The sequence below is a fragment of the Corvus kubaryi genome, unplaced genomic scaffold, assembly GCF_017639235.1.
Source record: "Corvus kubaryi isolate FWS band 111438036 unplaced genomic scaffold, C.kubaryi_AGA036_p1.0 72, whole genome shotgun sequence".
Lineage (NCBI taxonomy): Eukaryota > Metazoa > Chordata > Aves > Passeriformes > Corvidae > Corvus > Corvus kubaryi.
This window is the reverse complement of record NW_024582060.1, coordinates 3,318,685-3,332,666: the sequence shown is the minus strand read 5'-3', so window position 1 is coordinate 3,332,666 and position 13,982 is coordinate 3,318,685. Positions and strand designations below refer to the sequence as shown.

Here is a 13,982-nt window from a genome sequence, read left to right as displayed (position 1 = left end):
GATGTTTCTTTTATCAAGAAAGGTCAGTATAACCTGCAGAAAAAAATAATAACATCACAATGGGTGCAATATTAGTCTGTCATAAAGACCTCTTCAGCAAGGCTGTGTCTTTGTGCTGTAATTGGGCAGAGTTGAACCACCAAAGGCCAACCTTTCCAAAAGGAGGTGTGTTGGGAAGTCAGTCAAAGACAAGACTGGGGGGGAAAAAAAATAATAAATTAAAAAAAAAAAAAAAGTGAATCAGGAATATATTTCTTTCTGTATCTCCAGGTTATTTGGCGTTACAGGAAACTGTGCTGCCTGCAGTAAGCTCATACCTGCTTTTGAGATGGTGATGAGAGCAAAGGACAATGTTTATCACCTGGACTGTTTTGCATGTCAGCTTTGTAATCAGAGGTAAGAGAATTTCTTGGGTCTGTTCCATAAGCTAAGTGCTAGCTCGGCACTGACGCGGGCGTACATTCCAACGAGGAAACATTTACCAGTAGCAGAACCCCAAGGCAGAGAGTAAGACCTGGATACTTTTCCTGGGACTGATACAGAACATCTTTCATGACCTTGGCTAGAAAACTTTTTGTGCCTCAAATCCCGCATCAATAAAAAAGAATAATGTTACTTCCTCTCCTTCAAAAGGCTGTCTGTCAGGTTTAATTAATTAATATTTATAAAGGTCTTTGAGATCCTTTTCTGCAGAAGAGCAAAGCAGTACCATTTGTCATTATTGCATTAATTTCACTTTAATTCTTCATTTTTATCACATGTATTTCTTTTAAAGTACACATTGTTTCTTCCTGTTGCCAGAACTGTAATCATTTAAATTTAAAAGATGTTGTTCCCACCATTTCCTCTGCAGCAGCATTGAAGCTCTTACAGTCCTGTTTTTATTTCCATATCCAAACCGTAGGTTATAAAAATACCAAGGATCCAAACCTGAATCTGAAGCATCATCTATATGGCACAGTTGGAGAACAAATGTCCAAAATGGTAAAATTGTAACAACTGATTATTTCAGAGGTGAATAGAGCCAAGTTTATACCAGCTATATTCAGAGTGGTGGCTGAATCCCATCAGAGATTTCACCGAGAGCCCCATTTCTGACTCCACCAGAGCTGATAGCAGCTTTGCCACTGACTTCCATGAGGTCTGGGAAGTGAGAGAGCCAATTATGTCCACTCCTTGATGTCCCTATTATTTTCAGTTATTTTTCAGTTATTACGTGATCCTATTTAGCGGCTTATAGCATTCATATTTTTTTTAATTTCTTCAGTTGGGATGAAACGCAAGATGTACATTTTTAGGGAAGCAATGAAAAATTAGGAAGATAATAGCCTGACACAACAAAGCTAGACACAGCTCTAAATAAGCTTTTCTAACTCACCTTGTCCTACAGAGTATTATTTTTTAGCACTGTAGTCATTTAAAAATCAAACATCCCTAAAGAACCATAAAATGTACAGCTGCTAATAAGTGTAGCACACTACAATTACGCTCTTTAAAAAAAGCCAAATTGACCTTTTTCATCATGTTACATGGGAAATTAAAATACCAGGCAAGTAATAACCACTGCTTAAACTATATAATAATGCAAAGTAATTATAGGTTCTAATGCTATTTAAAGTCCTATATCAATTTTGTCTTGCCACAGAACTGAGAAGCTGTATTCTGAGCAAGGCAGGCAGAGGCTCCCACAGTACCCATTTAAGAGACACACACAGTGTCCTAGGTTTCGTTTCCCAAACCCTTCACATCCTGTTTTTTTCCAAACCACCGTCCTGGTATCATTATTAAAGCGCCTAATATATTTCTGTTGTTCGCTTCATTTATTACATGCCATAATGGGGCTGCATATCTTTAGTGTTGGTTATGCACAATTAGCACTTAGTTATTGTCTTGTCACTTCAGCCCATACAAGACAAACTTCTTTAATGTAAGAAGTCAGCTAATCTTCATCAGTCAAGCAAAGCAGACAATGTTTGTTAGCCGGAGTGCAAAAGATTTTCATCATAGTTAACACTCTTGGGTCTGAGGAAGGGAACTTTCTTTTTCTTCCCCCCACCCCCCTGCCAAAAAAAAAGCACAGCTGTTATGAATATTTTTAATATTCCTCTTTTACCATTACAACTGTGAAATAATGTACAATTTCACTTCGCAGCTAACACACGTCGTAGTGTTCCCTGGGGCCACTGATCCCCCCGGAAAAGTGCTGTTAGATGCTTCTGAAATGGAGCTTAACTGGGTTATTTAATAATTCTCAGCCTCGTTATTCCTGAGCCTTCAATCTAATCTTTTATTTGATTTTTACTTTGCATGTATTTTGGGCAAAGAGTTGCTGAAATAGTCTTACAGGTGTCTTAGAGTGAGAACAAAAGAATGAATTTACCTGAAATAGAGTCTAGTTCATCTCGTGAAAACAGGGAGTGGTTCCAGGAGTTTCGAAGAATTTCAGAAATTCTCAAAAGTGACCCTAATCCTGATTCTATTGCAATAGCTCTCATGGAGCCTAATAAAGCAGACTTGCCTGTAGGGTACCTTTCTTCCTCACAATTTAGGACTAGTGGCCCTCTGAAGAATTAATTTTCGTTTATTTACAAAAAAATCCTATTTTATGGATGTCCCAGCATAGCTCTTCTGTGGTTCCTATGGCAAACCATCCCACTGACTATATTTTCTCATTAATAGCTTCGAATCTTTTGTTTTTTGTTACTTGTCTAACAGTAAACCCCCACATTGCTAGACACCTGACCCATCCCAGCTTTGGGGTTTTCAGATCTACTATGAAACCTTCTCCTCTTTTCTTTTAAACAGAAAAATCTTGTCAGTCACCATGTCATTAATAATTTCTGTTGTCCTTTAGGATCCTTTTTTCTTCCTCTGCTCAAGGTAATCAAAACCACACAGCAGATTCTGAGTGAGGATGTGTTTATAAGACAGCAGTTCATTAAGTTTCTGCTGCCCCTTTGTATACAAAATAATGTTATTCAGGGGTTTTAGGTTTGCTCTTTCCTTTCACTCCAGCCACTAATTCCACCAATATGGAATTTATTTATTTATTGAAGAGAATATTTTTATTCACAAACACATCAACAATATCCAAAAATCAGCAGTGGGTGTATCAAGGCTCACCAGCTATCGCAAGACCTGTTTAGCCTTATTCCCCAATTTCGTATCATCTTTCCCCATTAAATTTTAAAACCTTTGGGTCATTCTCTACAGTAGATTTGCAGAGCATGTATTGCTCTCTGTTTGATTCCTCACTTCATTTTCAGCTATCATCTACCATTTAGGTTTTTTCCTCTCAGAATGCATGCAATGTTCATGAGTACAGTTCATGGAACTGTTTTCTTCAGACTGCTCTACTTTGTCTTTGCCAACACTGACTTTTTTTTTTTTTATGTTCTGTGCCTGGTTGTTTCTTCCAGCCCCTTCTGCTTTTCAAGCTAAGTAATATTTATATTAACACACATCTCACTGATCCTTCGGGCAGCCCGTTCTTCAGTCTTGCTATTGCATGACCTTCACATTCCTACCCTTTAAATGATTGATTCTGGCCCAGAGAGATGCCTGCCCATTTTTGCCTAGTGCTCTTTGTGAAGGAAGATTCAGTGATTTTTCTGCTTTTATGGACAACTCCACTGTTTGCTTTATTATTTTTGAGTATCTACAACTCACCATCCAGTGCAAGTCTCGGTGTGGATGGTAATTAGGCTCCCTTCACTTAAGGAGACTTTTGTTCGGGCCATGAACTCCAGCTCTGAACTGACTCATAACATGCCTGTCCCTTTCTTGGCCTCCTGAATGTGACTTTTTCAGAGTGAGGAGAAAAAGGCATTGTCTCACATACTGTATTCCAGGAAGACAGACTGTAGGCATAGGCCTGAAAGAGAGCTCCTGAGCCACTAAGCCTGGTCCCCTGGTGTCAAATAGGCACTGTCTCCTATTTTCCCTTTCATAAAGCTATTCAGCTCTAGGATCTAATTGCTCCAGCCAGCCAGTTTTTGAGATATTTTCCCCACGTTTTTCTTGATACTGATGCTTAAAGCTGTAGCAATTTGGTGAATATTAAGCTCTGCTCCTAGCCTAAAGGTTTTAGCATCCTCTTATCTCTCATGTCTCTGTCCAGCTTACTCCTAATTTGAAGTTTTTCCATCGCCTAAGTACCTGCAGAGCTTAGTGACAGTCATCTTAATGGTGTGAGTGTTCCCCTTTCTTCTCTGTAAACATATTTAACTTCTCTTCAGAAGCCCTTCACTTCACACTGACAGTAACCTCTATATACTTAATTTCTGCAGAAAATTTAAAGGGGGGGGGGGGAAGGAAACCACTGGAAAAATAAACTTGTAAACAGACACTGCCTTTCACACTTTGTCAGGTTGCATGTGTGTGACTAAGAAAATGGAGTGGAAAATCTTGCAAGTGGGCTCAGCTGTATCTGTGCTTGACACTTTTGACTACAGCAATGATGTCAGTCTGCCTTCGGCTTTCCCACTTCCCAGAGTTTATGTGTCCTTCTTCTCACTCTCTGTCGGCATCTTTAGCAGCTTGTTCCCTACTTCTGTGATATTTTCTCCCTGCCGTTGGAAGTCAGCTCAGAGTATGGCTTAAAACCCCCATCTGCTACCACTGAGAGGTGTTTAAATCAGCTGTTCTACCCTTCTATCTGAAAGCCTTTATTTTAATAGAAACTGGACTGAAAATGGTTACACACTCGCTGAAATTGCTGTCCTGATGTAGTTGTAAACACTTACCTCCAGTATAAACTGTAAAATGCCCACACAATGCTGCCTTTGTTCTCTGTCAAGCAGGGGAGAGGGAATGCAATGCCAGGGACATCCTTATTTCAAACACCAATATCAGATTTTTGCGTGAGTGGGCATTTTATTAACTCTGACGGCCTGAGTGCTGCTTATTTTCATTGGATGTCTCAAAATTTAGAATACAAATTAACATATTGTCCATACCTGCTTTTAATAAAATAGTACATGAAAGGCACAGCAAGTTGAGGTTTGCCATTTCAAGTTGAACTGGGATTCTGTGCCTATGTATTCTGCAAGGTACTGGTGAAAATGCGCAAACTCAGGCACAGCTCCCACTTTCCAGCCTTTGAAATGGACATCTTGACAGAACCCCAGAATTAATAAACCACAGGTGTGGGCTGATGAACTGTGATGTAAAAGAGTGGCTTTGTTCTCTTGGTGATGCACAGAGATTAACGTTAATGTGAGTTGTACTGGAAGCTCAGCATTTAAAAGGAGAGGGAAGGGGAAAAGCAGAGCCCAAGTTACATCACTGACTGCAAAAAGCAGAGGGGAAGGATGTGGGCGCGGTAAGTCTGAGCTGTCCTAATCCTCAGGAAATCAACCAAATGCTTCCAGATTTTGTCTCTTTCTACAGTGACAAAGATCTAACCTTACCAGAGGAGGCACACACACAGCCATCTTCGTCCCCAGCAATATTTCTCCTGCTTTCTTAAGAAGTCTTCAGTACCTTGACACATGTCCTGTGCATCAGAAAAGATGACAGACAGCAGTGAGATCTCCTTAAATGTCTGTTCTGAATAATGAAAGGACTACTTCTCAAAATGGAAGTTTTATACTTCTTGTGGTTAGTCTAGGCACACCTTCCCCTTCCAAACAAGGTGATAACAGAGGTCATTTTGTAATATAAATGGCCTTCCTTTTGCCATTGTGAAATATGACAGGAGTTCTAGGATGTAGGTTAATTATAATGGTCATTCTACTAATGTCACAGTCGTGTCAAAAGTACTATTATCAATTTATGGTGCTAAGTCCAATCTGGCATGTTAATGCAGCCCATTGTATATTCTTTCCTGTTCATCTTGCATGCCTATTAAAAAAATTGGGTGAGGGTTTTAGGGAAGGCTGAAGACTACCATCTGCCTGCTAGAAGAGTAATAATCTTGCCTAATTATATACTCCTAACACAGTGGCATCTTAATATGCTCCTCCACTCCATTTAATATATGTGCCCAAATGGTGCCCTGATTTACATCCTATGCCAATTCCGTAAAAAAACCCCAACCTTAGTGGGAGGCTAGGCTTCAATTTACCCTCCCATTTTAAAGCTGAGCCAGGTTTAAATCTTGCAGTGTGCAAACCCAATCTGAATTAGTGCTCTTTCACTTCAGAAGCTCTTTCACTTCAGAAGAGGCGAAATCTGCTTTTGCGAGTCAAATAAGGTTGAAAGTGTGAATGGCCAGAATTCATCCTACTTCATCTGCTTACTTGCCCTGTCTCATTGTACCTGGGAGCCAGCATGCCAGGATTAGAGGTTTTTCAGCTGGTGTTTACCACTTTGTCACCTAATGAGCACACAATTCACATATTTAATACCCAGGGTCCCACACAAGCCTCACCATCAGCCTTTGCCAAATATACTTGTCACCGAGCTTGCACAATGCGAAAAGAGTGTGAAGAATTTCAACCCACAGTATCACAAGCAACAGGTTTCCCCCAAGGCACAGAGGACCATCCAGAGGATGTGTTCCCATGCAGACACACCCCCACCCCACAGGTTATCACACAGCCAAGCATGTCTAGACAGACCACTGGCAGCCTCTCCACGAGACAGCTGCACGCTTGGAACGTAAGTGATCTGTGGAACTGTGTATGTTTAAAGCCACTCATGCATAAAGCTGTCACATGCCACATGCCACGTAGACATAGGTAGAGCACTTCTGGCTCAACACATGCAAAACAAAAGGCATTGACACTTTTTATTGGGAAAGGCATCCTGACACTCCCATGTAGCTGGTGCAGTTTAATTGAAACTGTGTCACTCCGAGGGCTGAGAAACAAAATCCTTCAGCCAGGATTTTGATGCAAGCAATATTGCAAGAAGTCACACGTGTTACGTATTGCCATGCAAGCCAATTGCACTTCAGCAGTGTATTCTTCATTTACTAAATACTTTAAACAAATTAGTTTGCTAAGGTCTGTCTTACCCTGGAACAAAAGAAATACACAGCTGAATAACGTTCTCAGTTCAGACTTAGTTCTTTCTGATGGGTGCAAAGGTGGTTTTGTCTCCCACTGGTGCACTGGGTTCGGGGGGGTTTTGTTTGTTTTTTGTTGATTTTAAATGTGACTTCTTTGGGAAAAGCAAATTTTACATGTTGGCAGTAGTCAAGACTCCTTTACCTAATCTTGTAAGGTGCGCAGAAGAATTTTTCTCAGCGTTGCTGTCAATGGACAAAAATACAAAAGATGGAAGCTAGAAAAAAACCACCAAAGAACAACTTTTATGCACAAATTCTACATTTCAACATAGCTACTCAAAATCATTTTGTGTTGTTAGTAGCCTAGTATGCCAGGATTGGGGTGGGAAGAATAATAGCAACCTCTAAATTCTGTAAAAGAGTGTAGACCATAAATAACTTAAAAGATTTTGGGATCCTTGCATAATCTCTATTTTCAATCATCATCAGCAGCAGGCAGTAATCCCACAGAAAAAAAAAGTCCACAAATAAGCAAACCAATTTTCCTTTAAGAGCAGAGCTAATTCTTTTCAATCCACTTTTTTATTACACTATTTTCCCTCTATCTATTTAGCTAGCATAAGGATAAATTTCCAAAGCTACCCAGTTGGAAAATAAATGGGTTCACTGTTTGTCTAGCATTCCAATCTTCACAAATGTAAATCAGTCCAACTGCTACTCATTTAAACCTCCAACTTCACAAAACATTAAAGGACTGCTCTCCATACACAATTTAATCTGTGACAATTCACCAAGATTTCTGCTTGAACATTATTAGAAATGGACTATCTGATAAAGACAGGCCACTGTCAGGGGTCAGGTGGGTCAACCTGTGTCATTTATGGAGTTTTACTGGGTCAACTACAGCAGGCACCAGTATTTGAAGGTTAAATTGTTACAATTAAATACATATACAGCTATTCCCATAGCTACTCTGCTGTTAAATCTACCGTAAACAACACAAGCATTTATATCTGACCCTAATTGTGTCCAAGATGTCACCATTTGGAAATTATATAAAAAAAGGACATTATAATCCGTTACACATTAAACAATACTTTATGTACCGAGATCCATAATTAGCTGGTAGAAACTGGTTTCATTTATTCACATCAGTGTTAAGGGGTTCATTTAGGTTACTTTCTTTCATTTTAATTGGAGTAAGGCAAGCAGTGCCTCCCAGTATATTTCATAGCTGGAGAGTTCACTACAAACAAAGGCATGTAACCCTGCCAAGGCAGTCACTAGGGAAACTTTTTTTCTGCATTGGCCCCATTCACTTCTCCCTAACTATCTTCAAGAAGATTGGCTTTGTCAAGGGAGAGGGTTGAGGGGTGTGTCAGGGAAGAGCCTTCTTAAATTCAAGCGTATTTTTTAGCTGGGAAATCCTACTTTACTCGAAGTTTGAAGTCAGCCAGCCAGGAGCATTAATATTATGTGATTGTCCTACTCATCAGAGAAAAGCAAATGAAATCTCTCAGTAGCGTTTTGCAGCAATCAGATGATTCCGATGCACGTAATGGTATAACGAGGTAGGTATGCTGATACCACAAGAGAGAGTAGTTAGCTGAGTAACTAAATTTGTAATCAAATCCTACAGGAAAAAAAGAAAAGAGGTTTCTCTGCAAGCCTGTGTGTGTCTAGTTTGCACCACAGTATTTGTAAAGCTGTGTGTGTGCTAGAAACAGTTCCCCGAATCATCATCTTAAATCAAATCTAGTGAAATATCCAACTGGAACACGACAAGAAATTCTTACTGGCACACAAGACAATTATAACATATCTCAGACAAGCTTTCCACTGCACGCAATCACCCTGTCTTCCTTCTGGTTTGCACAAAAGCAGGACATCTACTTTTCACTCAGCTCAGCAGCCTGGGATATTTACTGGGTTTTTATCTGTGTGCCGGTGACCTGATCCAGGCCTCCCACAGCCCACGGTGGGCTTTGAATGAGGTCTTTGGCTGGGGAAGCAGAAGTGCCTGAATGCACTAGATTTTGTTGAAAGCACAGGATTAATTGTGGCACCTCTGCTGGGTCTTCCCACGCGCACACTTGTGTGCGGACACTGTCCAGCCAACACTTGCTCTACGACCCTCACCTGTATGACCATGTCACATCATTGATCCTCAACCTATCTCCTTCTTTTCTTTTCTCTTTATTATTTTTAATTTCAGATTTTGTGTTGGAGACAAATTTTTCCTGAAGAACAACATGATTCTGTGCCAGACAGACTATGAGGAGGGTTTAATGAAAGAAGGTTATGCACCCCAGGTTCGCTGATCGGATGCCACATCATTAAGAATAAAAAGCACTACGTTCTTTTATCTTTTTTGCTCAACATGTATATAAGAAATGACACAGGAACCTACTGAATAGCATAGATATAGGGAGACAGAATGGTTGCGTGAAATAAAAGGCGGACTGCATCTGTATGTAGTGAAAATTGCTCCAGTTCAGAGTTGAATGTTAATTAAAAAGGTACTGTATATACAGCTGGATTCTTTTTGCTTGCTCTTGGGATTTTTGGTTTGTTTGGGGTTTTTTGTTTCTTTTTGTGTCATTTGGCATGAGATGTTTATTTTGGACTATTGTACATAATGTATTGTAATATTTGAAGCACAAATGTAATACAGTTTTATTGTGTTACCATTTGTGTTCCTGTTTGCTTCTTTGTATTGTTGCATTTAGTACAATCAGTGTCTAAACTTACTGTATATTTATGCTTTCTGTATCTACCAGCTATTTTAAATGAGCTGTATCTTTCTAGTAAAAAGCATTAAAGAGCAAATCCCAACCATTATGCTACACTTAGAGCTTAAGAATACTGTTTACATTAAAACTATTTAGGAAACTAATAACTAGCAGCACCTGCTGCTAATGATGCTATGGTTAAGGGTCTATCAGCACTTCTCTTATAAGCCTCTATTTTTCAGGGGTTAAGCATCTGTTGTTTAATTGAATGGATTTTCCTCAAAGAGCACTTTTATTTTACTACAAAATTTTGAAAAGCAAATCTGACTGGTTTGAGATATATTATAAAAGGTGCAAAAGTTAATGATTTTGGGTGCTGCTTTTGTGCCCCTTAGGCATTCCAAATGCCTGGATTTGATTTTTAATTTAGCTGGAAATTAAGCCCTAATGCAAACCAGTGCCTCTGGGTATCTTATTATATATATATATATATATAAAAATATATATATGTTATTTTTCTGAAATCATTAATTTGGGGGGGGAGGAAAGGGAGAAGGTTTCTGTTTATATACTTTTTTAAAAATTCTTAAAATTTGAGGGGTCTCTCTCTCTCTCATCTCCCTCTCTCTCTTTTCTTTTATTTTCTTTTTTTTTTTTTACTTTTTTTTGTTGGTTTTTTTCATTGGTTTTGGGGTTTTTTTCCTTTTTTTTTGTTTTAATCAGGGCTTAACCCTCATGTTTTCTGGGGCTTCGTCCTCAACAAACCCTGGAAAAAAGTGAAAGTAGAAGGCACTGTAAACAGCCCCCTCTGAGGGTCTATTTACATTAAAGAAATGACCCTGAGCTGACACTGGGAGAGTGACTGGTTGCTAATTACCCACCTCAGTGAATGCTGAAGGTAATTTAAATGCTGATGTGGATGGGACAAAACTTTGCAATAGCAAGCGAGAGCTACCACACTCAACTGCACAGGTACTTTGCTGTCCATGCCAACATCCTACAGGTTTGTCCCATCAATACTGGCAATTAAAATCCTTTTGACAGAGGTGGAATCACTGCTGACAGCTCCTGTTGGCAATCAGTTCGTTTTCTAGGAGAGGTGGACCTCTGTTTTTAAAGCCATGAAGCTATTGCATCAGCAGGATGTCCCTAAGTGCTCATGCCCCTGACAGAGCTTACAGGTGTTTGGCAAAGGAAAGCAGGATGAATGTTTAAAAAGTTGTTAAATGCATATTTAATTCATGTCTGTTTGCCACTGTAATCTAGCTCACTGGGAAAACAACCTGTATTAAAAACAAACAAACAAACAACAAAACAGTATTAAGAACAACACAAAAAACAATCTAAGAAACCCACTATACCCTATGTTGTTATGAAGCTAAGCTCTTGTTTTTATTTAGAGTACAAACCCATGTCTCTGCTCAAGCTGACTGCTGTCCTGCCCTGCTCTTCCTGTCCTGTTGCAGTTTCAGCGTGTTTTTGCTGGGGATGATAGAAGAAACTTTGTAATGCAGTGGGGAAATTCCTTAAGTGTATGGTAAGAGCACACTGCACAGTGGCTTGACTTAGATATTTAGTTTTAATGACTGTTGTTACAGTGTGGGTTTTTTTCTGGCTGTGAACCCTTTTGAAAATAAGCATGGCTCACAAAACTTGACTTTGACTCATACAGGATCAGTAAGAAAAGCAACAACTCCTCAGGCTGTTCTTGTTAATTAGAAGAAATAGCTCCACATAGTTTTTCAAATTAAATTTAGCCCTCTTTTGTGGACTATCTTCCTTCCTAACCTTGAGCACAAGTGTCTCTTCCAGTCCCTTCCACAGTCCCTTAATGTCTTTGGGATAACGAAGCAGTTGGTGTCAGAGGTACTATTAGGCTCTTACAGATCTACTTCAGTGCAATAAACACGCTGTCCTTTCCATGAAGGTCAGGATGGACAGAAAGGGAAGAATCATATTATCTTGTTTTGAGCCCAATTTCAATTTTCTCCTCCAGCCTCTCTTGGGTCTTTCCATTAGAAATCAGAAAGATCTCTCTTCTGCTTCCCAGCAGTAGACTGCAGAATGGGTAGAAATCCCTGGTTCAGAAATAAGGCTGGAGAATAGGAAAGAAGGGTCCTTGACTCTGTCTTTGACTCCCTCTAAGCTTGGACAAGTCACTCAATTTCTCTGTGCCTCAGTTGTCCCCGTCTGTCAAGCGGGGCTAATGGATACAGTGCTCTTGTAAAGCATTTTTGGCTCTTCAGAAAACCAGGAGACCATGCAAGTGTTACAAGCAGCACCAGGACATCCCGGGAGGAGCAGAGCATTCACAGGAGGTAACCACAGATCTGAGGCAGGAGAGCACCAAAACCAGCTTAGCCTGTGGAAGGCTTGGCTGGGGATGATGGCAACTACACACTAATAGTGCTGCAAGTGCTAAAGGAATCTCTCATTCCCACAAAGTGCCACTGCTCAGCTCTTTATGGAGCAAACGAAGAGAGTGGAATGGGGGAAGAGTGGCTTATTGCTACATGCCATGTTGCTCATATGTGTGTTTTGTGGCATAGGCTCAAAGCATGGAAGAGGAAGGTGGTCCTGCTATGGGGAAAAAAATACTCCCAGCATTCTATCAATCTTAACTGATGCATGGATAAAGAAATATGGATATATTTGCAGTGCACAATGGTATGGCACCGCTTTGAGCACTTTATGCTCATCTATCTTATTCAAATACATATCTAAAATTTGTGTGTAGAGGATACAGAATAAATTTAGATTTGATGTAGGTCAAAGATCAATTACACATTTTCCTGTATTTCAAACTTCCATCTAGCCTGGCTGTTAAAATAATGACTGAGAGCTGAAATATTTAATGGAAACACTTATAACCCCAATAAAGTATATCATCATAAGTCAATATTGGAGAGACATTATCTGCCAGGTCACTTTAGTGATCATTTTAACAGAGACCTAGACCATTCCTTTGGGTTGCTTTTCTGTTATCCACCTTGGTTCCCCTTCTCCATCACTCTGTGTGTCAACAAGATGTTTGCATACAGCAAAACACTCTGATAGTGACCCTTACTCAGTGGATTTGCCAGGCAGGAATGCTTCCACTTGTGTCTCCCATCTTTAGGGCATTTTATCTCTATCTGTACACGTCACAAAGTTTAGCCAGACAAAAATAATAATAATGATGATTTTTTTTAAATCTGCCATTCTTGGATGGCTGGTTTTTGAGCCATGTGGAAAAATACATTTTATCAAACCTTGAGTTTTAACTGTAAAAAGCTCCTCTGACAACTGTAACCTGCTGTGCCTGTTGTCTGCCACAACTGGTGATGAATCAAGACAGCCTGGATTTGGCAGAAACAGTGACCAGGGCTAAAAGTGGATCTATTTCATGATTGTGTTTTTATATTTTCTGGGTTGTTTGGTGGTTTTTTTTAAGCACACCTTCATGCTTTCCTATCCTCCCAAAATGTTCAAATTTTTGCTCATGTAATGTAAATAAAGGAAAATCATCCAGCAATCCCTCAAAGGTTCCTAATTGCCTACACATAAAATGACTTGGGGAAGATAAATTGAAAAGTGGTCAGTGAGGAGGGAGACTGGGAAAAAGAAACAAACAGGAACTGTGGCAAGGTTTCGACTGTACAGACTTTAAAGTACTTTAAAGGCTTTTTTCAACGAAATATGCAGCAGCTTCTTATAATTTTCTCAGCAGTAGGTAGTTTACAGTCATCTGTACCTAGAACAAATCTTGTCAAAAATGAAGGTCTGTAGTGATTGCTGGGTATAATTTTATACATTTAGCTGATTTTTCTGAAAGCTTCCACTGTGCTGCTGTTGTCAGACTAAATTATCAATTTAGCCATTTGTTGTTTAATGAATAAAAAACTCCTATGGCATTGGAGATGTTGTGGTTTCAATAAAGCAAAAGCTTTAACAAGTCAAACTACACAAAGCAAAGTGTGTACTGTATATAAGAACAGTGTTTTTATTCCTTTAAATACCACTTCAGATAAAAAAAGCCAATTACATATTCACTTAACACATTCCTCCTACTTCAGGCCAATGATGCAGACCAAACCTGTTTACTGTTCAGTATCTTGCAAAAGGAAACCAAAATACAATATGTGCAAGGTAATAGGCCATTAGCACAAACATGCTCCCAGTAAAAATCCTTTGTGTAGGCACCTTTTTAAAAGCTGCCAATTGTGGGTGATAGAAGTATTATAAAGGAAGTGATTTTAATACTATTTAAGGCATTAAAAGCTGAAGAGTATCTGTTTAAAGCATTAAAGTAAGAG

At 39.4% G+C, this 13,982-nt stretch overlaps 1 protein-coding gene across 4 annotated transcripts in view; it reads left to right on the top strand.

Annotated features, from left to right (window-relative positions):
- The window catches only part of LMO3 (LIM domain only 3), a 56,462-nt gene extending 46,659 nt beyond the window's left edge, over nucleotides 1-9,803 (top strand). For all 4 annotated transcript variants that reach the window (XM_042050260.1, XM_042050258.1, XM_042050257.1 and 1 more), the window contains 2 exons: nucleotides 271-396; nucleotides 9,171-9,803. In XM_042050260.1, the coding sequence (XP_041906194.1) occupies nucleotides 271-396; nucleotides 9,171-9,276 (232 nt within the window). In that variant the 3' untranslated portion in view covers nucleotides 9,277-9,803. The remainder of the gene's footprint in view (nucleotides 1-270; nucleotides 397-9,170) is intronic.
- The last annotated feature ends 4,179 nt before the right edge of the window (nucleotides 9,804-13,982 follow it).